At 50.9% G+C, this 25,828-nt stretch overlaps 1 protein-coding gene across 1 annotated transcript; it reads left to right on the top strand.

Annotated features, from left to right (window-relative positions):
- The first annotated feature begins 3,559 nt into the window (after nucleotides 1–3,559).
- On the top strand, nucleotides 3,560–25,796 carry LOC140362504 (ninjurin-1). Its single transcript, XM_072448594.1, has 4 exons — nucleotides 3,560–3,644; nucleotides 20,287–20,515; nucleotides 25,390–25,525; nucleotides 25,670–25,796. The coding sequence occupies exons 1-4, from the start codon at nucleotides 3,600–3,602 to the stop codon at nucleotides 25,740–25,742; spliced, it is 483 nt and encodes a 160-aa protein (XP_072304695.1). The 5' UTR covers nucleotides 3,560–3,599; the 3' UTR covers nucleotides 25,743–25,796.
- The last annotated feature ends 32 nt before the right edge of the window (nucleotides 25,797–25,828 follow it).

Below are 25,828 nucleotides of genomic sequence, written 5' to 3'. Positions count from 1 at the left end.
AGACCTGCTTTAGACCTGCTTTAGTCCTGTTTTAGACCTGCTTTAGTCCTGCTTTAGACCTGCTTTAGTCCTGCTTTAGTCCTGCTTTAGTCCTGCTTTAGTCCTGCTTTAGTCCTGCTTTAGACCTGCTTTAGTCCTGCTTTAGTCCTGCTTTAGACCTGCTTTAGACCTGCTTTAGTCCTGTTTTAGACCTGCTTTAGTCCTGCTTTAGACCTGCTTTAGTTCTGCTTTAGTCCTGTTTTAGACCTGCTTTAGACCTGCTTTAGTCCTGTTTTAGACCTGCTTTAGTCCTGCTTTAGACCTGCTTTAGTCCTGCTTTAGTCCTGCTTTAGACCTGCTTTAGACCTGCTTTAGTCCTGTTTTAGACCTGCTTTAGTCCTGCTTTAGTCCTGCTTTAGACCTTTTTTAGTCCTGCTTTAGACCTGCTTTAGTCCAGCTTTAGTCCTGCTTTAGTTCTGCTTTAGTCCTGTTTTAGTCCTGCTTTAGTCCTGCTTTAGACCTGCTTTAGTCCTGCTTTAGTCCTGTTTTAGTCCTGCTTTAGTCCTGCTTTAGTCCTGCTTTAGACCTGCTTTAGTCCAGCTTTAGTCCTGCTTTAGACCTGCTTTAGTCCTGTTTTAGTCCTGCTTTAGTCCTGGTTTAGTCCTGCTTTAGTCCTGCTTTAGTCCTGCTTTAGTCCTGCTTTAGAAATGCTTTAGTCCTGCTTTATACCTGCTTTAGTCCAGCTTTAGTCCTGCTTTAGTCCTGCTTTAGACCTGCTTTAGACCTGCTTTAGACCTGCTTTAGTCCTGCTTTAGACCTGCTTTAGTCCTGCTTTAGACCTGCTTTAGTTCTGCTTTAGACCTGTTTTAGTCCTGCTTTAGTCCTGGTTTAGTCCTGGTTTAGTCCTGCTTTAGTCCTGCTTTAGTCCTGCTTTAGTCCAGCTTTAGTCCTGCTTTAGACCTGCTTTAGACCTGCTTTAGTCCTGCTTTAGACCTGCTTTAGACCTGCTTTAGACCTGCTTTAGTCCTGTTTTAGACCTGCTTTAGTCCTGCTTTAGTCCTGCTTTAGACCTTTTTTAGTCCTGCTTTAGACCTGCTTTAGTCCAGCTTTAGTCCTGCTTTAGTTCTGCTTTAGTCCTGTTTTAGTCCTGCTTTAGTCCTGCTTTAGACCTGCTTTAGTCCTGCTTTAGTCCTGTTTTAGTCCTGCTTTAGTCCTGCTTTAGTCCTGCTTTAGACCTGCTTTAGACCTGCTTTAGTCCTGCTTTAGACCTGCTTTAGTCCTGCTTTAGACCTGCTTTAGTCCAGCTTTAGTCCTGCTTTAGACCTGCTTTAGTCCTGTTTTAGTCCTGCTTTAGTCCTGGTTTAGTCCTGCTTTAGTCCTGCTTTAGTCCTGCTTTAGTCCTGCTTTAGAAATGCTTTAGTCCTGCTTTATACCTGCTTTAGTCCAGCTTTAGTCCTGCTTTAGTCCTGCTTTAGACCTGCTTTAGACCTGCTTTAGACCTGCTTTAGTCCTGCTTTAGACCTGCTTTAGTCCTGCTTTAGACCTGCTTTAGTTCTGCTTTAGACCTGTTTTAGTCCTGCTTTAGTCCTGGTTTAGTCCTGGTTTAGTCCTGCTTTAGTCCTGCTTTAGTCCTGCTTTAGTCCAGCTTTAGTCCTGCTTTAGTCCTGCTTTAGACCTGCTTTAGTCCAGCTTTAGTCCTGCTTTAGTCCTGCTTTAGACCTGCTTTAGTCCTGCTTTAGTCCTGCTTTAGACCTGCTTTAGACCTGCTTTATACCTGCTTTAGTCCTGCTTTAGTCCTGCTTTAGTCCAGCTTTAGTCCTGCTTTAGTCCTGCTTTAGACCTGCTTTAGACCTGCTTTATACCTGCTTTAGTCCAGCTTTAGTCCTGCTTTAGTCCTGCTTTAGACCTGCTTTAGTCCTGCTTTAGTCCTGCTTTAGACCTGCTTTAGACCTGCTTTAGACCTGCTTTAGTCCTGCTTTAGTCCTGTTTTAGACCTGCTTTAGACCTGTTTTAGTCCCGCTTTAGTCTTGCTTTAGACCTGCTTTAGACCTGCTTTAGTCCTGGTTTAGTTCCTTTGAGATAGGGGGAGGAGCTCAGTCACACGAGAGGAGCTCGGAGTAGAGCTGCTGCTCCTCCATGCTCAGAGGAGGAGTTCCCTGGCTCCTCCTCCTCAGAGTCCAGGAGACTCAGGAGCCGACCTCAGACTGACCAGAGTCCAGAGGAAACCACTCTGTTCCTTTTGCTCCAGAGGAAGAGGAAACGAGGTCGTCTCCTTGGTGGGCGTGGCCAGGATGAAACCAGAGCGTCTCGTTTTGTGACTTTTCACTTGTCACACTCTCTCGCTCTTGGACCATGAGCGGAGGAGAAGACGTCGTCCTGAAGATGGACCATCTGGAGGTCAGTTTGATCAGCAAAGAAAAGAGAGGTTTAAGACTTCAACTGAGGTGTGACTGTCCCTGAAGATCTAACAACAGTTTAGTCCTGGTTTGGACCCACTTTAGTCCTGGTTTAGACCTGCTTTAGACCTGGTTTAGACCTGCTTTAGTCCTGGTTTAGACCTGCTTTAGACCTGGTTTAGACCTGCTTTAGTCCTGGTTTAGACCTGCTTTAGTCCTGGTTTAGACCTGCTTTAGACCTGGTTTAGACCTGCTTTAGTCCTGGTTTAGTCCTGCTTTAGTCCTGGTTTAGACCTGGTTTAGACCTGCTTTAGTCCTGCTTTAGTCCTGCTTTAGTCCTGCTTTAGTCCTGCTTTAGTCCTGCTTTAGTCCTGCTTTAGTCCTGCTTTAGACCTGCTTTAGTCCTGCTTTAGTCCTGGTTTAGTCCTGGTTTAGTCCTGCTTTAGTCCTGGTTTAGTCCTGGTTTAGTCCTGCTTTAGTCCTGCTTTAGACCTGCTTTAGACCTGCTTTAGTCCTGCTTTAGTCCTGCTTTAGTCCTGGTTTAGTCCTGGTTTAGACCTGCTTTAGTCCTGCTTTAGTCCTGCTTTAGTCCTGCTTTAGTCCTGCTTTAGTCCTGCTTTAGACCTGCTTTAGTCCAGCTTTAGTCCTGCTTTAGTCCTGGTTTAGTCCTGGTTTAGTCCTGCTTTAGTCCTGGTTTAGTCCTGGTTTAGTCCTGCTTTAGTCCTGCTTTAGAAATGCTTTAGTCCTGCTTTAGTCCAGCTTTAGTCCTGCTTTAGTCCTGCTTTAGACCTGCTTTAGTCCTGCTTTAGTCCTGTTTTAGACCTGCTTTAGACCTGCTTTAGTCCTGCTTTAGTCCTGTTTTAGACCTGCTTTAGACCTGTTTTAGTCCCGCTTTAGTCTTGCTTTAGACCTGCTTTAGACCTGCTTTAGTCCTGGTTTAGTTCCTTTGAGATAGGGGGAGGAGCTCAGTCACACGAGAGGAGCTCGGAGTAGAGCTGCTGCTCCTCCATGCTCAGAGGAGGAGTTCCCTGGCTCCTCCTCCTCAGAGTCCAGGAGACTCAGGAGCCGACCTCAGACTGACCAGAGTCCAGAGGAAACCACTCTGTTCCTTTTGCTCCAGAGGAAGAGGAAACGAGGTCGTCTCCTTGGTGGGCGTGGCCAGGATGAAACCAGAGCGTCTCGTTTTGTGACTTTTCACTTGTCACACTCTCTCGCTCTTGGACCATGAGCGGAGGAGAAGACGTCGTCCTGAAGATGGACCATCTGGAGGTCAGTTTGATCAGCAAAGAAAAGAGAGGTTTAAGACTTCAACTGAGGTGTGACTGTCCCTGAAGATCTAACAACAGTTTAGTCCTGGTTTGGACCCACTTTAGTCCTGGTTTAGTCCTGCTTTAGACCTGGTTTAGACCTGCTTTAGTCCTGGTTTAGACCTGCTTTAGACCTGGTTTAGACCTGCTTTAGTCCTGCTTTAGTCCTGCTTTAGTCCTGCTTTAGTCCTGCTTTAGTCCTGCTTTAGTCCTGCTTTAGACCTGCTTTAGTCCTGCTTTAGTCCTGGTTTAGTCCTGGTTTAGTCCTGCTTTAGTCCTGGTTTAGTCCTGGTTTAGTCCTGCTTTAGTCCTGCTTTAGACCTGCTTTAGACCTGCTTTAGTCCTGCTTTAGTCCTGCTTTAGTCCTGCTTTAGTCCTGCTTTAGTCCTGCTTTAGACCTGCTTTAGACCTGCTTTAGACCTGCTTTAGACCTGCTTTAGTCCTGCTTTAGTCCTGTTTTAGTCCTGCTTTAGACCTGCTTTAGTACTGCTTTAGTCCTGCTTTAGTCCTGCTTTAGTCCTGCTTTAGTCCTGCTTTAGTCCTGCTTTAGACCTGCTTTAGTCCTGCTTTAGTCCTGGTTTAGTCCTGGTTTAGTCCTGCTTTAGTCCTGGTTTAGTCCTGGTTTAGTCCTGCTTTAGTCCTGCTTTAGACCTGCTTTAGACCTGCTTTAGTCCTGCTTTAGTCCTGCTTTAGTCCTGGTTTAGTCCAGCTTTAGTCCTGCTTTAGTCCTGCTTTAGTCCTGCTTTAGACCTGCTTTAGTCCAGCTTTAGTCCTGCTTTAGTCCTGCTTTAGACCTGCTTTAGTCCTGCTTTAGACCTGCTTTAGTCCTGCTTTAGTCCTGCTTTAGTCCTGCTTTAGTCCTGGTTTAGTCCTGGTTTAGACCTGCTTTAGTCCTGCTTTAGACCTGGTTTAGACCTGCTTTAGTCCTGCTTTAGACCTGGTTTAGTCCTAGTTTAGACCTGGTTTAAACCTGGTTTAGTCCTGGTTTAGACCGGGTTTAGACCTGGTTTAGACCTGGTTTAGTCCTGGTTTAGTCCTGGTTTGGACCTTATTTGGACCTGGTTTAGACCTGGTTTAGACCTGGTTTAGTCCTAGTTTAGACCTGGTTTAGTCCTAGTTTAGACCTGGTTTAGTCCTGGTTTAGACCTGGTTTAGACCTGGTTTAGTCCTGGTTTAGTCCTGGTTTAGACCTGGTTTAGACCTGGTTTAGACCTGGTTTAGACCTGGTTTAGTCCTGGTTTAGACCTGGTTTAGACCTGCTTTAGTCCTAGTTTAGACCTGGTTTAGACCTGCTTTAGTCCTAGTTTAGACCTGGTTTGGACCTTGTTTGGACCTGGTTTAGACCTGGTTTAGACCTAGTTTAGTCCTGATTTAATCCTGGTTTGGACCTGGTTTAGACCTGGTTTAGACCTGGTTTAGTCCTAGTTTAGTCCTGGTTTAGACCTAGTTTAGTCCTGGTTTAGACCTGGTTTAGACCTAGTTTAGTCCTGGTTTAGTCCTGGTTTGGACCTGGTTTAGACCTGGTTTAGTCCTGGTTTAGACCTGGTTTAGACCTGGTTTAGTCCTGGTTTAGACCGGGTTTAGACCTGGTTTAGACCTGCTTTAGTCCTAGTTTAGACCTGGTTTAGTCCTAGTTTAGACCTGGTTTAGTCCTGGTTGAGACCTGGTTTAGACCTGGTTTAGTTCTGATTTAGTCCTGCTTTAGTCCTGGTTTAGTCCTGGTTTAGACCTGGTTTAGACCTGCTTTAGTCCTGGTTTAGTCCTGGTTTAGTCCTGGTTTAGACCTAGTTTAGTCCTGGTTTAGTCCTGGTTTAGACCTAGTTTAGTCCTGGTTTAGTCCTGGTTTGGACCTGGTTTAGACCTGGTTTAGTCCTGGTTTAGTCCTGGTTTAGTCCTGGTTTAGACCTAGTTTAGTCCTGGTTTAGTCCTGGTTTGGACCTGGTTTAGACCTGGTTTAGACCTGGTTTAGTCCTGATTTAGTCCTGGTTTAGACCTGGTTTAGACCTGGTTTAGACCTGGTTTAGTCCTAGTTTAGACCTGGTTTAGACCTGGTTTAGTCCTGGTTTAGACCTGGATTAGACCTGGTTTGGACCTTGTTTGGACCTGGTTTAGACCTGGTTTAGATCTGGTTTAGTCCTGGTTTAGACCTGGTTTAGTCCTGGTTTAGACCTGGTTTAGACCTGGTTTAGTCCTGGTTTAGTCCTAGTTTAGACCTGGTTTAGTCCTGCTTTAGACCTGGTTTAGACCTGGTTTAGTCCTGCTTTGGACCTGGTTTAGACCTGGTTTAGTCCTGGTTTAGTCCTGGTTTAGACCTGGTTTAGACCTGGTTTAGTCCTGCTTTAGACCTGGTTTAGACCTGGTTTAGACCTGGTTTAGTCCTGCTTTAGTCCTGGTTTAGACCTGGTTTAGTCCTGCTTTAGACCTGGTTTAGACCTGGTTTAGTCCTGCTTTAGACCTGGTTTAGTCCTGCTTTAGACCTGGTTTAGACCTGGTTTAGACCTGGTTTAGTCCTGCTTTAGACCTGGTTTAGACCTGGTTTAGTCCTGGTTTAGACCTGGTTTAGTCCTGCTTTAGACCTGGTTTAGACCTGGTTTAGTCCTGCTTTAGACCTGGTTTAGTCCTGCTTTAGACCTGGTTTAGACCTGGTTTAGTCCTGGTTTAGTCCTGGTTTAGTCCTGGTTTGGACCTGGTTTAGACCTGGTTTAGACCTGGTTTAGAGCAGGTTTAGACGTGGTTTAGTCCTGGTTTAGTCCTGCTTTAGACCTGGTTTAGACCTGGTTTAGTCCTGATTTAGACCTGGTTTAGACCTGGTTTAGTCCTGATTTAGTCCTGCTTTAGACCTGGTTTAGACCTGGTTTAGACCTGGTTTAGACCTGGTTTAGATCTGGTTTAGTCCTGGTTTAGTCCTGGTTTGGACCTGGTTTAGTCCTGCTTTAGTCCTGGTTTAGACCTGGTTTAGTCCTGCTTTAGACCTGGTTTAGACCTGGTTTAGTCCTGCTTTAGACCTGGTTTAGTCCTGCTTTAGACCTGGTTTAGACCTGGTTTAGTCCTGCTTTAGACCTGGTTTAGACCTGGTTTAGACCTGGTTTAGTCCTGGTTTAGACCTGGTTTAGTCCTGGTTTAGACCTGGTTTAGACCTGGTTTAGACCTGGTTTAGACCTGGTTTAGTCCTGCTTTAGACCTGGTTTAGACCTGGTTTAGTCCTGCTTTAGACCTGGTTTAGTCCTGCTTTAGACCTGGTTTAGACCTGGTTTAGTCCTGCTTTAGACCTGGTTTAGACCTGGTTTAGATCTGGTTTAGTCCTGGTTTAGACCTGGTTTAGACCTGGTTTAGACCTGGTTTAGACCTGGTTTAGACCTGGTTTAGTCCTGCTTTAGACCTGGTTTAGACCTGGTTTAGACCTGGTTTAGTCCTGGTTTAGACCTGGTTTAGTCCTGCTTTAGACCTGGTTTAGACCTGGTTTAGTCCTGCTTTAGACCTGGTTTAGTCCTGCTTTAGACCTGGTTTAGACCTGGTTTAGTCCTGGTTTAGTCCTGGTTTAGTCCTGGTTTGGACCTGGTTTAGACCTGGTTTAGTCCTGGTTTAGACCTGGTTTAGTCCTGCTTTAGACCTGGTTTAGACCTGTTTTAGTCCTGCTTTAGACCTGGTTTAGTCCTGCTTTAGACCTGGTTTAGACCTGGTTTAGTCCTGGTTTAGTCCTGGTTTAGTCCTGGTTTGGACCTGGTTTAGACCTGGTTTAGTCCTGGTTTAGAGCAGGTTTAGGCCTGGTTTAGACCTGGTTTAGGCCTGGTTTAGACCTGGTTTAGTCCTGCTTTAGACCTGGTTTAGACCTGGTTTAGTCCTGATTTAGTCCTAGTTTAGACCTGGTTTGGACCTTGTTTGGACCTGGTTTAGACCTGGTTTAGACCTGGTTTAGATCTGGTTTAGTCCTGGTTTAGTCCTGGTTTGGACCTGGTTTAGTCCTGCTTTAGTCCTGGTTTAGTCCTGGTTTAGACCTGGTTTAGTCCTGCTTTAGACCTGGTTTAGACCTGGTTTAGTCCTGCTTTAGACCTGGTTTAGTCCTGCTTTAGACCTGGTTTAGACCTGGTTTAGTCCTGCTTTAGACCTGGTTTAGTCCTGATTTAGTCCTGTTTTAGACCTGGTTTAGACCTGGTTTAGACCTGGTTTAGATCTGGTTTAGTCCTGGTTTAGACCTGGTTTAGACCTGGTTTAGACCTGGTTTAGTCCTGGTTTAGTCCTAGTTTAGACCTGGTTTAGTCCTGGTTTAGACCTGGTTTAGACCTGGTTTAGTCCTGGTTTAGTCCTAGTTTAGACCTGGTTTAGTCCTGCTTTAGACCTGGTTTAGACCTGGTTTAGTCCTGGTTTAGACCTGGTTTAGTCCTGGTTTAGACCTGGTTTAGACCTGGTTTAGTCCTGGTTTAGACCTGGTTTAGACCTGGTTTAGTCCTGGTTTAGACCTGGTTTAGTCCTGGTTTAGACCTGGTTTAGTCCTGGTTTAGTCCTGCTTTAGGCCTGGTTTAGTCCTGGTTTAGTCCTGCTTTAGGCCTGGTTTAGTCCTGCTTTAGACCTGGTTTAGTCCTGCTTTAGGCCTGGTTTAGTCCTGGTTTAGTCCTGCTTTAGGCCTGGTTTAGTCCTGCTTTAGACCTGGTTTAGACCTGGTTTAGTCCTGGTTTAGACCTGGTTTAGTCCTGGTTTAGACCTGGTTTAGACCTGGTTTAGTCCTGGTTTAGACCTGGTTTAGTCCTGGTTTAGACCTGGTTTAGACCTGGTTTAGTCCTGCTTTAGACCTGGTTTAGTCCTGCTTTAGAACTGGTTTAGTCCTGGTTTAGTCCTGCTTTAGGCCTGGTTTAGTCCTGCTTTAGACCTGGTTTAGACCTGGTTTAGTCCTGGTTTAGACCTGGTTTAGTCCTGGTTTAGACCTGGTTTAGACCTGGTTTAGTCCTGCTTTAGACCTGGTTTAGTCCTGCTTTAGACCTGGTTTAGTCCTGGTTTAGTCCTGCTTTAGACCTGGTTTAGTCCTGCTTTAGACCTGGTTTAGTCCTGGTTTAGTCCTGCTTTAGTCCTGGTTTAGTCTTGCTTTAGGCCTGGTTTAGTCCTGCTTTAGACCTGGTTTAGTCCTGCTTTAGACCTGGTTTAGTCCTGGTTTAGTCCTGCTTTAGACCTGGTTTAGTCCTGCTTTAGACCTGGTTTAGTCCTGGTTTAGTCCTGCTTTAGTCCTGGTTTAGTCCTGCTTTAGGCCTGGTTTAGTCCTGCTTTAGACCTGGTTTAGTCCTGGTTTAGTCCTGCTTTAGACCTGGTTTAGTCCTGCTTTAGACCTGGTTTAGTCCTGGTTTAGTCCTGGTTTAGACCTGGTTCAGTCCTGCTTTAGGCCTGGTTTAGTCCTGCTTTAGACCTGGTTTAGACCTGGTTTAGTCCTGGTTTAGACCTGGTTTAGTCCTGGTTTAGACCTGGTTTAGACCTGGTTTAGTCCTGCTTTAGACCTGGTTTAGTCCTGCTTTAGACCTGGTTTAGTCCTGGTTTAGTCCTGCTTTAGTCCTGGTTTAGTCCTGCTTTAGGCCTGGTTTAGTCCTGGTTTAGTCCTGCTTTAGGCCTGGTTTAGTCCTGCTTTAGACCTGGTTTAGTCCTGCTTTAGACACACCTTATTTACATCTATTTTATTTTGTCTTATTAAAAGACATAAAGACATTTGGTTCTTTTGGAGAACAAACTGTGAGTTTGAGCTTTATTAGTTTCTCTTCCAGAACTTTGAGGCTCTGGATCTGACGCTCGAGTGAAAAGTCAAACAAAACTCTGAGGAATTTAGAACATTCAAGAACAAAAGAAACAAAAGAAACAAAGTGTCATCAGCAAAAGTGACGATGGTGAAGTTTATGACATTTAGATCCGGATCTTATGCTCACTTCCTGTTTCAGAGTCTTACAACAATAAAAGTCTTTTCTCTCTTACAAATCATCAAATACATGATGTTTATGTGTCGTTGCCATGGTGACCGGCGTTGGGCTGATGTTTATGTGTCGTTGCCATGGTGACCGGCATTGGGCTGATGTTTATGTGTCGTTGCCATGGTGACCGGCATTAGGCTGATGTTTATGTGTCGTTGCCATGGTGACCGGCGTTAGGCTGATGTTTATGTGTCGTTGCCATGGTGACCGGCGTTAGGTTGATGTTTATGTGTCGTTGCCATGGTGACCGGCATTGGGCTGATGTTTATGTGTCGTTGCCATGGTGACCGGCGTTGGGCTGATGTTTATGTGTCGTTGCCATGGTGACCGGCGTTAGGTTGATGTTTATGTGTCGTTGCCATGGTGACCGGCGTTAGGTTGATGTTTATGTGTCGTTGCCATGGTGACCGGCGTTAGGTTGATGTTTATGTGTCGTTGCCATGGTGACCGGCATTGGGCTGATGTTTATGTGTCGTTGCCATGGTGACCGGCGTTGGGCTGATGTTTATGTGTCGTTGCCATGGTGACCGGCGTTAGGTTGATGTTTATGTGTCGTTGCCATGGTGACCGGCGTTGGGCTGATGTTTATGTGTCGTTGCCATGGTGACCGGCATTAGGCTGATGTTTATGTGTCGTTGCCATGGTGACCGGCGTTAGGTTGATGTTTATGTGTCGTTGCCATGGTGACCGGCGTTAGGTTGATGTTTATGTGTCGTTGCCATGGTGACCGGCGTTAGGTTGATGTTTATGTGTCGTTGCCATGGTGACCGGCGTTGGGCTGATGTTTATGTGTCGTTGCCATGGTGACCGGCGTTGGGCTGATGTTTATGTGTCGTTGCCATGGTGACCGGCGTTGGGCTGATGTTTATGTGTCGTTGCCATGGTGACCGGCGTTAGGTTGATGTTTATGTGTCGTTGCCATGGTGACCGGCGTTAGGTTGATGTTTATGTGTCGTTGCCATGGTGACCGGCGTTAGGTTGATGTTTATGTGTCGTTGCCATGGTGACCGGCATTGGGCTGATGTTTATGTGTCGTTGCCATGGTGACCGGCGTTGGGCTGATGTTTATGTGTCGTTGCCATGGTGACCGGCGTTAGGTTGATGTTTATGTGTCGTTGCCATGGTGACCGGCGTTGGGCTGATGTTTATGTGTCGTTGCCATGGTGACCGGCATTAGGCTGATGTTTATGTGTCGTTGCCATGGTGACCGGCGTTAGGTTGATGTTTATGTGTCGTTGCCATGGTGACCGGCGTTAGGTTGATGTTTATGTGTCGTTGCCATGGTGACCGGCGTTAGGTTGATGTTTATGTGTTGTTGCCATGGTGACCGGCGTTGGGCTGATGTTTATGTGTCGTTGCCATGGTGACCGGCGTTGGGCTGATGTTTATGTGTCGTTGCCATGGTGACCGGCATTGGGCTGATGTTTATGTGTCGTTGCCATGGTGACCGGCGTTGGGCTGATGTTTATGTGTCGTTGCCATGGTGACCGGCGTTAGGCTGATGTTTATGTGTCATTGCCATGGTGACCGGCGTTAGGCTGATGTTTATGTGTCGTTGCCATGGTGACCGGCGTTAGGTTGATGTTTATGTGTCGTTGCCATGGTGACCGGCGTTAGGTTGATGTTTATGTGTCGTTGCCATGGTGACCGGCGTTAGGTTGATGTTTATGTGTCGTTGCCATGGTGACCGGCGTTGGGCTGATGTTTATGTGTCGTTGCCATGGTGACCGGCGTTAGGCTGATGTTTATGTGTCGTTGCCATGGTGACCGGCGTTGGGCTGATGTTTATGTGTCGTTGCCATGGTGACCGGCGTTAGGCTGATGTTTATGTGTCGTTGCCATGGTGACCGGCGTTAGGTTGATGTTTATGTGTCGTTGCCATGGTGACCGGCATTGGGCTGATGTTTATGTGTCGTTGCCATGGTGACCGGCGTTGGGCTGATGTTTATGTGTCGTTGCCATGGTGACCGGCGTTAGGCTGATGTTTATGTGTCGTTGCCATGGTGACCGGCGTTAGGCTGATGTTTATGTGTCGTTGCCATGGTGACCGGCGTTAGGTTGATGTTTATGTGTCGTTGCCATGGTGACCGGCGTTAGGTTGATGTTTATGTGTCGTTGCCATGGTGACCGGCGTTAGGTTGATGTTTATGTGTCGTTGCCATGGTGACCGGCGTTGGGCTGATGTTTATGTGTCGTTGCCATGGTGACCGGCGTTGGGCTGATGTTTATGTGTCGTTGCCATGGTGACCGGCGTTAGGCTGATGTTTATGTGTCGTTGCCATGGTGACCGGCGTTAGGTTGATGTTTATGTGTCGTTGCCATGGTGACCGGCGTTAGGTTGATGTTTATGTGTCGTTGCCATGGTGACCGGCGTTGGGCTGATGTTTATGTGTCGTTGCCATGGTGACCGGCGTTAGGTTGATGTTTATGTGTCGTTGCCATGGTGACCGGCGTTGGGCTGATGTTTATGTGTCGTTGCCATGGTGACCGGCGTTGGGCTGATGTTTATGTGTCGTTGCCATGGTGACCGGCGTTGGGCTGATGTTTATGTGTCGTTGCCATGGTGACCGGCGTTGGGCTGATGTTTATGTGTCGTTGCCATGGTGACCGGCATTGGGCTGATGTTTATGTGTCGTTGCCATGGTGACCGGCGTTGGGCTGATGTTTATGTGTCGTTGCCATGGTGACCGGCGTTAGGTTGATGTTTATGTGTCATTGCCATGGTGACCGGCGTTAGGCTGATGTTTATGTGTCGTTGCCATGGTGACCGGCGTTAGGTTGATGTTTATGTGTCGTTGCCATGGTGACCGGCGTTAGGTTGATGTTTATGTGTTGTTGCCATGGTGACCGGCGTTAGGTTGATGTTTATGTGTCGTTGCCATGGTGACCGGCGTTGGGCTGATGTTTATGTGTCGTTGCCATGGTGACCGGCGTTAGGCTGATGTTTATGTGTCGTTGCCATGGTGACCGGCGTTGGGCTGATGTTTATGTGTCGTTGCCATGGTGACCGGCGTTAGGCTGATGTTTATGTGTCGTTGCCATGGTGACCGGCGTTAGGTTGATGTTTATGTGTCGTTGCCATGGTGACCGGCATTGGGCTGATGTTTATGTGTCGTTGCCATGGTGACCGGCGTTGGGCTGATGTTTATGTGTCGTTGCCATGGTGACCGGCGTTAGGCTGATGTTTATGTGTCGTTGCCATGGTGACCGGCGTTAGGTTGATGTTTATGTGTCGTTGCCATGGTGACCGGCGTTAGGTTGATGTTTATGTGTTGTTGCCATGGTGACCGGCGTTAGGTTGATGTTTATGTGTCGTTGCCATGGTGACCGGCGTTGGGCTGATGTTTATGTGTCGTTGCCATGGTGACCGGCGTTAGGCTGATGTTTATGTGTCGTTGCCATGGTGACCGGCGTTGGGCTGATGTTTATGTGTCGTTGCCATGGTGACCGGCGTTAGGCTGATGTTTATGTGTCGTTGCCATGGTGACCGGCGTTAGGTTGATGTTTATGTGTCGTTGCCATGGTGACCGGCATTGGGCTGATGTTTATGTGTCGTTGCCATGGTGACCGGCGTTGGGCTGATGTTTATGTGTCGTTGCCATGGTGACCGGCGTTAGGCTGATGTTTATGTGTCGTTGCCATGGTGACCGGCGTTAGGCTGATGTTTATGTGTCGTTGCCATGGTGACCGGCGTTAGGTTGATGTTTATGTGTCGTTGCCATGGTGACCGGCGTTAGGTTGATGTTTATGTGTCGTTGCCATGGTGACCGGCGTTAGGTTGATGTTTATGTGTTGTTGCCATGGTGACCGGCGTTGGGCTGATGTTTATGTGTCGTTGCCATGGTGACCGGCGTTGGGCTGATGTTTATGTGTCGTTGCCATGGTGACCGGCGTTGGGCTGATGTTTATGTGTCGTTGCCATGGTGACCGGCGTTGGGCTGATGTTTATGTGTCGTTGCCATGGTGACCGGCGTTAGGCTGATGTTTATGTGTCGTTGCCATGGTGACCGGCGTTAGGTTGATGTTTATGTGTCGTTGCCATGGTGACCGGCGTTAGGTTGATGTTTGTGTCGTTGCCATGGTGACCGGCGTTGGGCTGATGTTTATGTGTCGTTGCCATGGTGACCGGCGTTGGGCTGATGTTTATGTGTCGTTGCCATGGTGACCGGCGTTGGGCTGATGTTTATGTGTCGTTGCCATGGTGACCGGCGTTAGGTTGATGTTTATGTGTCGTTGCCATGGTGACCGGCGTTGGGCTGATGTTTATGTGTCGTTGCCATGGTGACCGGCGTTGGGCTGATGTTTATGTGTCGTTGCCATGGTGACCGGCGTTGGGCTGATGTTTATGTGTCGTTGCCATGGTGACCGGCGTTGGGCTGATGTTTATGTGTCGTTGCCATGGTGACCGGCATTGGGCTGATGTTTATGTGTCGTTGCCATGGTGACCGGCATTGGGCTGATGTTTATGTGTCGTTGCCATGGTGACCGGCGTTGGGCTGATGTTTATGTGTCGTTGCCATGGTGACCGGCATTAGGCTGATGTTTATGTGTCGTTGCCATGGTGACCGGCGTTAGGTTGATGTTTATGTGTCGTTGCCATGGTGACCGGCGTTAGGTTGATGTTTATGTGTCGTTGCCATGGTGACCGGCGTTAGGTTGATTCTGTCCCATATCAACACGCTATCTGCAAACGACCAAAGCTTTTAGTATTAGAACGGGCTCTTGGTCAGTGGGTCAGTGCCAGGCTCTTCTGGACTTCACAGAAGGTTTAGTGCTGACTGACCATCTGACCAGTGAGTGTTCTGACCCTCTCCCCAGACACTTCCTCTGCTGCTGCGCTCGGACACGGCACAACGGACCACTGTGTCCAGCAGAAGTATTTACATGTTCAATTTTAATCGTGTTTAAATAATAAAACGTTTAAAGGTTCAGGGTGACCTGGAGAACATCTGCACACAACCTGGAGAACATCTGCACGACCTGGAGAACATCTGCACGACCCGGAGAACATCTGCACGACCTGGAGAACATATGCACGACCTGGAGAACATCTGCACGACCTGGAGAACATCTGCACGACCCGGAGAACATCTGCACACGACCTGGAGAACATATGCACGACCTGAAGAACATCTGCACACGACCTGGAGAACATCTGCACGACCTGGAGAACATCTGCACGACCCGGAGAACATCTGCACGACCTGGAGAACATCTGCACACGACCTGGAGAACATCTGCACGACCTGGAGAACATCTGCACGACCCGGAGAACATCTGCACACGACCTGGAGAACATATGCACGACCTGAAGAACATCTGCACACGACCTGAAGAACATCTGCACAACCCGGAGAACATCTGCACACGACCTGGAGAACATCTGCACGACCCGGAGAACATCTGCACGACCCGGAGAACATCTGCACGACCCGGAGAACATCTGCACGACCCGGAGAACATCTGCACGACCTGGAGAACATCTGCACGACCTGGAGAACATCTGCACACGACCTGAAGAACATCTGCACGACCTGGAGAACATCTGCACACGACCTGGAGAACATCTGCACGACCCGGAGAACATCTGCACACGACCTGGAGAACATCTGCACGACCTGGAGAACATCTGCACGACCTGGAGAACATCTGCACACGACCTGGAGAACATCTGCACGACCTGGAGAACATCTGCACGACCCGGAGAACATCTGCACGACCTGAAGAACATCTGCACGACCTGGAGAACATCTGCACGACCTGGAGAACATCTGCACACGACCTGGAGAACATCTGCACACGACCTGAAGAACATCTGCACGACCTGGAGAACATCTGCACGACCTGGAGAACATCTGCACGACCTGAAGAACATCTGCACGACCTGGAGAACATCTGCACGACCTGGAGAACATCTGCACACGACCTGAAGAACATCTGCACACGACCTGGAGAACATCTGCACATGACCTGGAGAACATCTGCACGACCTGGAGAACATCTGCACATGACCTGGAGAACATCTGCACGACCTGGAGAACATCTGCACACGACCCGGAGAACATCTGCACACGACCTGGAAAACATCTGCACACGACCTGGAAAACATGTGCACACGACCTGGAGAACATCTGCACGACCCGGAGAACATCTGCACGACCTGGAGAACATCTGCACGACCTGGAGAACATCTGCACACGACCTGAAGAACATCTGCACACGACCTGGAGAACATCTGCACATGACCTGGAGAACATCTGCACGACCTGGAGAACATCTGCACATGACCTGGAGAACATCTGCACATGACCTGGAGAACATCTGCACGACCTGGAGAACATCTGCACACGACCCGGAGAACATCTGCACACGACCTGGAAAACATCTGCACACGACCTGGAAAACATGTGCACACGACCTGGAGAACATCTGCACGACCCGGAGAACATCTGCACGACCTGGAGAACATCTGCACACGACCTGGAGAACATCTGCACGACCTGGAGAACATCTGCACGACCCGGAGAACATCTGCACGACCTGGAGAACATCTGCACGACCTGGAGAACATCTGCACACCCGGAGAACATCTGCACGACCTGAAGAACATCTGCACGACCTGGAGAACATCTGCACGACCCGGAGAACATCTGCACACAACCTGGAGAACATCTGCACGACCTGGAGAACATCTTCACGACCTGGAGAACATCTGCACAACCTGAAGAACATCTGCACACGACCTGGAGAACATCTGCACAACCTGGAGAACATCTGCACACGACCTGGAGAACATCTGCACGACCTGGAGAACATCTGCACAACCTGGAGAACATCTGCACACGACCTGGAGAACATCTGCACGACCTGGAGAACATCTGCACGACCCGGAGAACATCTGCACACGACCTGAAGAACATCTGCACACGACCTGGAGAACATCTGCACGACCTGGAGAACATCTGCACAACCTGGAGAACATCTGCACACGACCTGAAGAACATCTGCACACGACCTGGAGAACATCTGCACACAACCTGGAGAACATCTGCACATGACCTGGAGAACATCTGCACGACCTGGAGAACATCTGCACACGACCCGGAGAACATCTGCACACGACCTGGAGAACATCTGCACGACCTGGAGAACATCTGCACACGACCCGGAGAACACCTGGAGAACATCTGAGAACATCTGGAGAACATCTGGAGAACACCCGGAGAACACCTGGAGAACACCTGGAGAACATCTGCACACGACCCGGAGAACACCTGGAGAACATCTGAGAACATCTGGAGAACACCTGGAGAACATCTGGAGAACACCTGGAGAACATCTGGAGAACATCTGGAGAACACCCGGAGAACACCTGGAGAACACCTGGAGAACATCTGGAGAACACCCGGAGAACATCTGGAGAACATCTGAGAACATCTGGAGAACACCTGGAGAACATCTGGAGAACACCTGGAGAACATCTGGAGAACATCTGAGAACATCTGGGGAACACCTGGAGAACATCTGGAGAACACCCGGAGAACATCTGGAGAACATCTGAGAACATCTGGAGAACATCTGAGAACACCCGGAGAACACCTGGAGAACATCTGGAGAACACCTGGAGAACATCTGGAGAACACCCGGAGAACATCTGGAGAACATCTGAGAACATCTGGAGAACACCTGGAGAACATCTGGAGAACATCTGAGAACATCTGGAGAACATCTGAGAACATCTGGAGAACACCTGGAGAACATCTGGAGAACACCTGGAGAACATCTGGAGAACACCCGGAGAACATCTGGAGAACATCTGAGAACATCTGGAGAACATCTGAGAACACCCGGAGAACACCTGGAGAACATCTGGAGAACACCTGGAGAACATCTGGAGAACACCCGGAGAACATCTGGAGAACATCTGAGAACATCTGGAGAACACCTGGAGAACATCTGGAGAACATCTGAGAACATCTGGAGAACACCTGGAGAACATCTGCACACGACCCTGAGAACATCTGGAGAACATCTGACAGACTCACTGACTTTGGACAGAGGGGTCAGACAGGGCTGTGCTTGGTCCCTCTTCAGAGACAATGTACAATGATGGATTCCTCACAAACTCTCGACCTCCTTCAGTGTGAAACCTTTTCTGTCCAAAGTCAGAGCGTGTGAAGGGCGTGGCACGGAGGATTGGCCCGCACACGCGTGTTCAGGCGTGTTCAGGAGAGCACACGTGTTCAGGAGAGCACACGTGTTCAGGAGAGCACACGTGTTCAGGAGCGCACACGTGTTCAGGAGCGCACACGTGTTCAGGAGAGCACACGTGTTCAGGAGCGCACACGTGTTCAGGAGCGCACACGTGTTCAGGAGCGCACACGTGTTCAGGAGAGCACACGTGTTCAGGAGCGCACACGTGTTCAGGAGCGCACACGTGTTCAGGAGAGCACACGTGTTCAGGAGCGCACACGTGTTCAGGAGCGCACACGTGTTCAGGAGCGCACACGTGTTCAGGAGAGCACACATGTTCAGGAGCGCACACGTGTTCAGGAGAGCACACGTGTTCAGGAGCGCACACGTGTTCAGGAGAGCACACGTGTTCAGGAGAGCACACGTGTTCAGGAGCGCACACGTGTTCAGGAGCGCACACGTGTTCAGGAGCGCACACGTGTTCAGGAGAGCACACGTGTTCAGGAGAGCACACGTGTTCAGGAGCGCACACGTGTTCAGGAGAGCACACGTGTTCAGGAGCGCACACGTGTTCAGGAGCGCACACGTGTTCAGGAGAGCACACGTGTTCAGGAGCGCACACGTGTTCAGGAGCGCACACGTGTTCAGGAGCGCACACGTGTTCAGGAGAGCACACGTGTTCAGGAGCGCACACGTGTTCAGGAGCGCACACGTGTTCAGGAGCGCACACGTGTTCAGGAGCGCACACGTGTTCAGGAGAGCACACGTGTTCAGGAGCGCACACGTGTTCAGGAGCGCACACGTGTTCAGGAGCGCACACGTGTTCAGGAGAGCACACGTGTTCAGGAGCGCACACGTGTTCAGGAGCGCACACGTGTTCAGGAGCGCACACGTGTTCAGGAGCGCACACGTGTTCAGGTGCGGCTGTAACAGGAAAAACAGGGCGCGGCACGGCAACGGCACAAACGCACCCGATAAACAGTGAAGTCATCATCACGAGAGAGAAGAAACCACCTTAGAGTCTGAACCTTAGAGTCTGAACCTTAGAGTCTGAACCTTAGAGTCTGAACCTTAGAGTTTGAACTTTAGAGTCTGAACCTTAGAGTCTGAACCTTAGAGTCTGAACCTTAGAGTTTGAAGTTTAGAGTCTGAACTTTAGAGTCTGAACTTTAGAGTCTGAACCTTAGAGTCTGAACTTTAGAGTCTGAACCTTAGAGTCTGAACCTTAGAGTCTGAACCTTAGAGTCTGAACTTTAGAGTTTGAACTTTAGAGTCTGAACCTTAGAGTTTGAAGTTTAGAGTCTGAACCTTAGAGTCTGAACCTTAGAGTCTGAACTTTAGAGTCTGAACTTTAGAGTCTGAACCTTAGAGTTTGAAGTTTAGAGTCTGAACCTTAGAGTCTGAACTTTAGAGTCTGAACCTTAGAGTCTGAACTTTAGAGTCTGAACCTTAGAGTCTGAACTTTAGAGTCTGAACTTTAGAGTCTGAACCTTAGAGTCTGAACTTTAGAGTCTGAACCTTAGAGTCTGAACCTTAGAGTCTGAACTTTAGAGTTTGAACTTTAGAGTCTGAACCTTAGAGTTTGAAGTTTAGAGTCTGAACCTTAGAGTCTGAACCTTAGAGTCTGAACCTTAGAGTCTGAACTTTAGAGTCTGAACCTTAGAGTCTGAACTTTAGAGTCTGAACCTTAGAGTCTGAACTTTAGAGTCTGAACCTTAGAGTCTGAACTTTAGAGTCTGAACCTTAGAGTCTGAACCTTAGAGTTTGAAGTTTAGAGTCTGAACCTTAGAGTCTGAACCTTAGAGTCTGAACTTTAGAGTCTGAACCTTAGAGTCTGAACTTTAGAGTCTGAACCTTAGAGTTTGAAGTTTAGAGTCTGAACCTTAGAGTCTGAACCTTAGAGTCTGAACTTTAGAGTCTGAACTTTAGAGTCTGAACCTTAGAGTTTGAAGTTTAGAGTCTGAACCTTAGAGTCTGAACTTTAGAGTCTGAACTTTAGAGTCTGAACCTTAGAGTTTGAAGTTTAGAGTCTGAACCTTAGAGTCTGAACCTTAGAGTCTGAACCTTAGAGTTTGAACTTTAGAGTCTGAACCTTAGAGTCCGCGAGGTGGTCCGGTACGTGAAAGTCGGAGAGACGGAGTTTATGTGGGCGGAGCTCGACTGGAGGTTGGCACCATTGGCCGAAGGTGCATCTGGTGTTGACCTGTGGCTCCTCCCCTGGCCCCGCCCAGGTGAGGGGCCTGGGCGGGGCCTGGGGAGACAGGGTTTAGATCATCTCTTTGTGGTCGTAACATCTCACTCTCCTCCTGACATGACTGAAGGTGAGTCAGAGTAAGCTAGCTTCCCGAACAGATTTGCTCCGTCGTCTTTCGCCGCTGGAGAGAGTTCTTTTGCTCCCTGACGTTTTCAAAAGTGTGTGAGCTTTAAAAACGCGCAGGAGTTCGTCACTTCCGCCTCTGTCCTCTGCAGGGGCCCCAGGGCAGGAAACCCCACCGGCCCCTGAACCTGAACCACTACGCCACGAAGAAGAGCGCGGCGCAGAGCATGCTGGACGTGGCTCTGCTCATGGCCAACTCGTCCCAGCTGAAGACTGTGCTGTTCGTGGGGCCTCAGTATCGCTTCTACGTCCCGCTCATCGTCCTCCTCGCCATCTCCATCACGCTGCAGGTGCTCGTGGGACTTCTGCTCGTCTTCATCGGTAAGACACCCACAACCACGCCCGTGTTTGAGGCGTGTCCTACTGGGACGTCTGAGCCGAGGGGGAAGCGTCTGGGATGAGAATCAGCTCCAAATCTGAGGACATGGTTCTCGACCGAAGAAAGGGTCCTTGTCCTCTCCAGGTGGGTGGAGTCCTTGTCCTCTCCGGGTGGGTGGAGTCCTTGTTCTCTCCAGGTGGGTGGAGTCCTTGTTCTCTCCAGGTGGGTGGAGTCCTTGTTCTCTCCGGGTGGGTGGAGTCCTTGTTCTCTCCGGGTGGGTGGAGTCCTTGTCCTCTCCAGGTGGGTGGAGTCCTTGTCCTCTCCGGGTGGGTGGAGTCCTTGTTCTCTCCGGGTGGGTGGAGTCCTTGTTCTCTCCAGGTGGGTGGAGTCCTTGTCCTCTCCGGGTGGGTGGAGTCCTTGTTCTCTCCAGGTGGGTGGAGTCCTTGTTCTCTCCAGGTGGGTGGAGTCCTTGTTCTCTCCGGGTGGGTGGAGTCCTTGTTCTCTCCAGGTGGGTGGAGTCCTTGTTCTCTCCGGGTGGGTGGAGTCCTAGTTCTCTCCGGGTGGGTGGAGTCCTAGTTCTCTCCAGGTGGGTGGAGTCCTTGTTCTCTCCAGGTGGGTGGAGTCCTTGTTCTCTCCGGGTGGGTGGAGTCCTTGTCCTCTCCAGGTGGGTGGAGTCCTTGTTCTCTCCAGGTGGGTGGAGTCCTTGTTCTCTCCGGGTGGGTGGAGTCCTTGTTCTCTCCAGGTGGGTGGAGTCCTTGTCCTCTCCAGGTGGGTGGAGTCCTTGTTCTCTCCGGGTGGGTGGAGTCCTTGTCCTCTCCAGGTGGGTGGAGTCCTTGTCCTCTCCAGGTGGGTGGAGTCCTTGTTCTCTCCAGGTGGGTGGAGTCCTTGTCCTCTCCAGGTGGGTGGAGTCCTTGTCCTCTCCAGGTGGGTGGAGTCCTTGTCCTCTCCAGGTGGGTGGAGTCCTTGTCCTCTCCAGGTGGGTGGAGTCCTTGTCCTCTCCGGGTGGGTGGAGTCCTTGTCCTCTCCAGGTGGGTGGAGTCCTTGTTCTCTCCGGGTGGGTGGAGTCCTTGTCCTCTCCAGGTGGGTGGAGTCCTTGTTCTCTCCAGGTGGGTGGAGTCCTTGTTCTCTCCAGGTGGGTGGAGTCCTTGTTCTCTCCGGGTGGGTGGAGTCCTTGTCCTCTCCAGGTGGGTGGAGTCCTTGTTCTCTCCAGGTGGGTGGAGTCCTTGTTCTCTCCAGGTGGGTGGAGTCCTTGTTCTCTCCGGGTGGGTGGAGTCCTTGTCCTCTCCAGGTGGGTGGAGTCCTTGTCCTCTCCAGGTGGGTGGAGTCCTTGTCCTCTCCAGGTGGGTGGAGTCCTTGTTCTCTCCAGGTGGGTGGAGTCCTTGTCCTCTCCAGGTGGGTGGAGTCCTTGTCCTCTCCAGGTGGGTGGAGTCCTTGTCCTCTCCGGGTGGGTGGAGTCCTTGTCCTCTCCAGGTGGGTGGAGTCCTTGTTCTCTCCGGGTGGGTGGAGTCCTTGTCCTCTCCAGGTGGGTGGAGTCCTTGTTCTCTCCAGGTGGGTGGAGTCCTTGTTCTCTCCAGGTGGGTGGAGTCCTTGTTCTCTCCGGGTGGGTGGAGTCCTTGTCCTCTCCAGGTGGGTGGAGTCCTTGTTCTCTCCAGGTGGGTGGAGTCCTTGTCCTCTCCGGGTGGGTGGAGTCCTTGTTCTCTCCAGGTGGGTGGAGTCCTTGTTCTCTCCAGGTGGGTGGAGTCCTTGTTCTCTCCGGGTGGGTGGAGTCCTTGTTCTCTCCGGGTGGGTGGAGTCCTTGTCCTCTCCAGGTGGGTGGAGTCCTTGTCCTCTCCGGGTGGGTGGAGTCCTTGTTCTCTCCAGGTGGGTGGAGTCCTTGTCCTCTCCGGGTGGGTGGAGTCCTTGTTCTCTCCGGGTGGGTGGAGTCCTTGTTCTCTCCAGGTGGGTGGAGTCCTTGTCCTCTCCGGGTGGGTGGAGTCCTTGTTCTCTCCGGGTGGGTGGAGTCCTTGTTCTCTCCAGGTGGGTGGAGTCCTTGTCCTCTCCGGGTGGGTGGAGTCCTTGTTCTCTCCAGGTGGGTGGAGTCCTTGTTCTCTCCAGGTGGGTGGAGTCCTTGTTCTCTCCGGGTGGGTGGAGTCCTTGTTCTCTCCAGGTGGGTGGAGTCCTTGTTCTCTCCGGGTGGGTGGAGTCCTAGTTCTCTCCGGGTGGGTGGAGTCCTAGTTCTCTCCAGGTGGGTGGAGTCCTTGTTCTCTCCAGGTGGGTGGAGTCCTTGTTCTCTCCGGGTGGGTGGAGTCCTTGTCCTCTCCAGGTGGGTGGAGTCCTTGTTCTCTCCAGGTGGGTGGAGTCCTTGTTCTCTCCGGGTGGGTGGAGTCCTTGTCCTCTCCAGGTGGGTGGAGTCCTTGTCCTCTCCAGGTGGGTGGAGTCCTTGTTCTCTCCGGGTGGGTGGAGTCCTTGTTCTCTCCAGGTGGGTGGAGTCCTTGTCCTCTCCAGGTGGGTGGAGTCCTTGTCCTCTCCAGGTGGGTGGAGTCCTTGTCCTCTCCGGGTGGGTGGAGTCCTTGTCCTCTCCAGGTGGGTGGAGTCCTTGTCCTCTCCGGGTGGGTGGAGTCCTTGTCCTCTCCAGGTGGGTGGAGTCCTTGTTCTCTCCGGGTGGGTGGAGTCCTTGTCCTCTCCGGTGGGTGGAGTCCTTGTTCTCTCCAGGTGGGTGGAGTCCTTGTTCTCTCCAGGTGGGTGGAGTCCTTGTTCTCTCCGGGTGGGTGGAGTCCTTGTCCTCTCCAGGTGGGTGGAGTCCTTGTTCTCTCCAGGTGGGTGGAGTCCTTGTTCTCTCCAGGTGGGTGGAGTCCTTGTTCTCTCCGGGTGGGTGGAGTCCTTGTCCTCTCCAGGTGGGTGGAGTCCTTGTCCTCTCCGGGTGGGTGGAGTCCTTGTTCTCTCCAGGTGGGTGGAGTCCTTGTCCTCTCCGGGTGGGTGGAGTCCTTGTCCTCTCCAGGTGGGTGGAGTCCTTGTTCTCTCCAGGTGGGTGGAGTCCTTGTTCTCTCCAGGTGGGTGGAGTCCTTGTTCTCTCCGGGTGGGTGGAGTCCTTGTCCTCTCCAGGTGGGTGGAGTCCTTGTCCTCTCCAGGTGGGTGGAGTCCTTGTCCTCTCCAGGTGGGTGGAGTCCTTGTTCTCTCCAGGTGGGTGGAGTCCTTGTCCTCTCCGGGTGGGTGGAGTCCTTGTCCTCTCCAGGTGGGTGGAGTCCTTGTCCTCTCCGGGTGGGTGGAGTCCTTGTCCTCTCCAGGTGGGTGGAGTCCTTGTTCTCTCCGGGTGGGTGGAGTCCTTGTCCTCTCCAGGTGGGTGGAGTCCTTGTTCTCTCCAGGTGGGTGGAGTCCTTGTTCTCTCCAGGTGGGTGGAGTCCTTGTTCTCTCCGGGTGGGTGGAGTCCTTGTCCTCTCCAGGTGGGTGGAGTCCTTGTTCTCTCCAGGTGGGTGGAGTCCTTGTCCTCTCCGGGTGGGTGGAGTCCTTGTTCTCTCCAGGTGGGTGGAGTCCTTGTTCTCTCCAGGTGGGTGGAGTCCTTGTTCTCTCCGGGTGGGTGGAGTCCTTGTTCTCTCCGGGTGGGTGGAGTCCTTGTCCTCTCCAGGTGGGTGGAGTCCTTGTCCTCTCCGGGTGGGTGGAGTCCTTGTTCTCTCCAGGTGGGTGGAGTCCTTGTCCTCTCCGGGTGGGTGGAGTCCTTGTTCTCTCCGGGTGGGTGGAGTCCTTGTTCTCTCCAGGTGGGTGGAGTCCTTGTCCTCTCCGGGTGGGTGGAGTCCTTGTTCTCTCCGGGTGGGTGGAGTCCTTGTTCTCTCCAGGTGGGTGGAGTCCTTGTCCTCTCCGGGTGGGTGGAGTCCTTGTTCTCTCCAGGTGGGTGGAGTCCTTGTTCTCTCCAGGTGGGTGGAGTCCTTGTTCTCTCCGGGTGGGTGGAGTCCTTGTTCTCTCCAGGTGGGTGGAGTCCTTGTTCTCTCCGGGTGGGTGGAGTCCTAGTTCTCTCCGGGTGGGTGGAGTCCTAGTTCTCTCCAGGTGGGTGGAGTCCTTGTTCTCTCCAGGTGGGTGGAGTCCTTGTTCTCTCCGGGTGGGTGGAGTCCTTGTCCTCTCCAGGTGGGTGGAGTCCTTGTTCTCTCCAGGTGGGTGGAGTCCTTGTTCTCTCCGGGTGGGTGGAGTCCTTGTCCTCTCCAGGTGGGTGGAGTCCTTGTCCTCTCCAGGTGGGTGGAGTCCTTGTTCTCTCCGGGTGGGTGTAGTCCTTGTTCTCTCCAGGTGGGTGGAGTCCTTGTCCTCTCCCGGTGGGTGGAGTCCTTGTCCTCTCCAGGTGGGTGGAGTCCTTGTCCTCTCCAGGTGGGTGGAGTCCTTGTCCTCTCCAGGTGGGTGGAGTCCTTGTCCTCTCCGGGTGGGTGGAGTCCTTGTCCTCTCCAGGTGGGTGGAGTCCTTGTTCTCTCCGGGTGGGTGGAGTCCTTGTCCTCTCCAGGTGGGTGGAGTCCTTGTTCTCTCCAGGTGGGTGGAGTCCTTGTTCTCTCCAGGTGGGTGGAGTCCTTGTTCTCTCCGGGTGGGTGGAGTCCTTGTCCTCTCCAGGTGGGTGGAGTCCTTGTTCTCTCCGGGTGGGTGGAGTCCTTGTCCTCTCCAGGTGGGTGGAGTCCTTGTCCTCTCCAGGTGGGTGGAGTCCTTGTCCTCTCCAGGTGGGTGGAGTCCTTGTTCTCTCCAGGTGGGTGGAGTCCTTGTCCTCTCCGGGTGGGTGGAGTCCTTGTCCTCTCCAGGTGGGTGGAGTCCTTGTCCTCTCCGGGTGGGTGGAGTCCTTGTCCTCTCCAGGTGGGTGGAGTCCTTGTCCTCTCCAGGTGGGTGGAGGAAGTGTCTGGGGAGAGTGTTGATCACGTGTTGTTTGTGTCAGTGAAGTACGACCTGAACGACACGAGAAAACACGCCAAACTGAACCGAATGAACAACACGGCCACGGTCTTCGTCTTCTTCACCGTCCTCATCAACATCTTCATCACCGCGCTGGGCTTCGAGGGCTACATCGCCAGGTAAACCAGGACTAAAGCAGGTCTAAAGCAGGATTAAAACAGGTCTAAACCAGGACTAAACTAGGACTAAACCAGGACTAAACCAGGATTAAAACAGGACTAAACCAGGTCTAAACCAGGTCTAAATTGTTCCGTGTGTTTCAGTCCGTCTCCCGTCGCTGTCGTTCCAGAACAATCTCATCTTCCGGCTGAACTCAACTTCACTTCAGGATTATAAGACTTTATTTATCTTTTATTATATTTGTTTTCTTTGCTGACATTTTGCACATTTTATACAAGAAATATGATGTTTTGTTCAAATAA

The sequence above is a fragment of the Eucyclogobius newberryi genome, unplaced genomic scaffold (genome assembly GCF_026437365.1).
Source record: "Eucyclogobius newberryi isolate DKJ021-1_F unplaced genomic scaffold, fEucNew1.0.hap1 SCAF_17, whole genome shotgun sequence".
Taxonomy (NCBI): Eukaryota; Metazoa; Chordata; class Actinopteri; order Gobiiformes; family Gobiidae; genus Eucyclogobius; species Eucyclogobius newberryi.
The sequence above is the reverse complement of the archived record's forward strand: the minus strand, read 5'-3'. Positions and strand labels throughout refer to the sequence as shown.

Excerpts from the sequence above, each read along its gene's own strand:
- LOC140362504 (XM_072448594.1), top strand. The coding sequence starts at position 3,600 with ATGAGCGGAGGAGAAGACGTCGTCCTGAAGATGGACCATCTGGAG. Across the intron at positions 3,645-20,286 it reads TGAAGATGGACCATCTGGAG|GGGCCCCAGGGCAGGAAACC; the intron begins GTCAGTTTGATC and ends TGTCCTCTGCAG. Across the intron at positions 25,526-25,669 it reads TTCGAGGGCTACATCGCCAG|TCCGTCTCCCGTCGCTGTCG; the intron begins GTAAACCAGGAC and ends CGTGTGTTTCAG.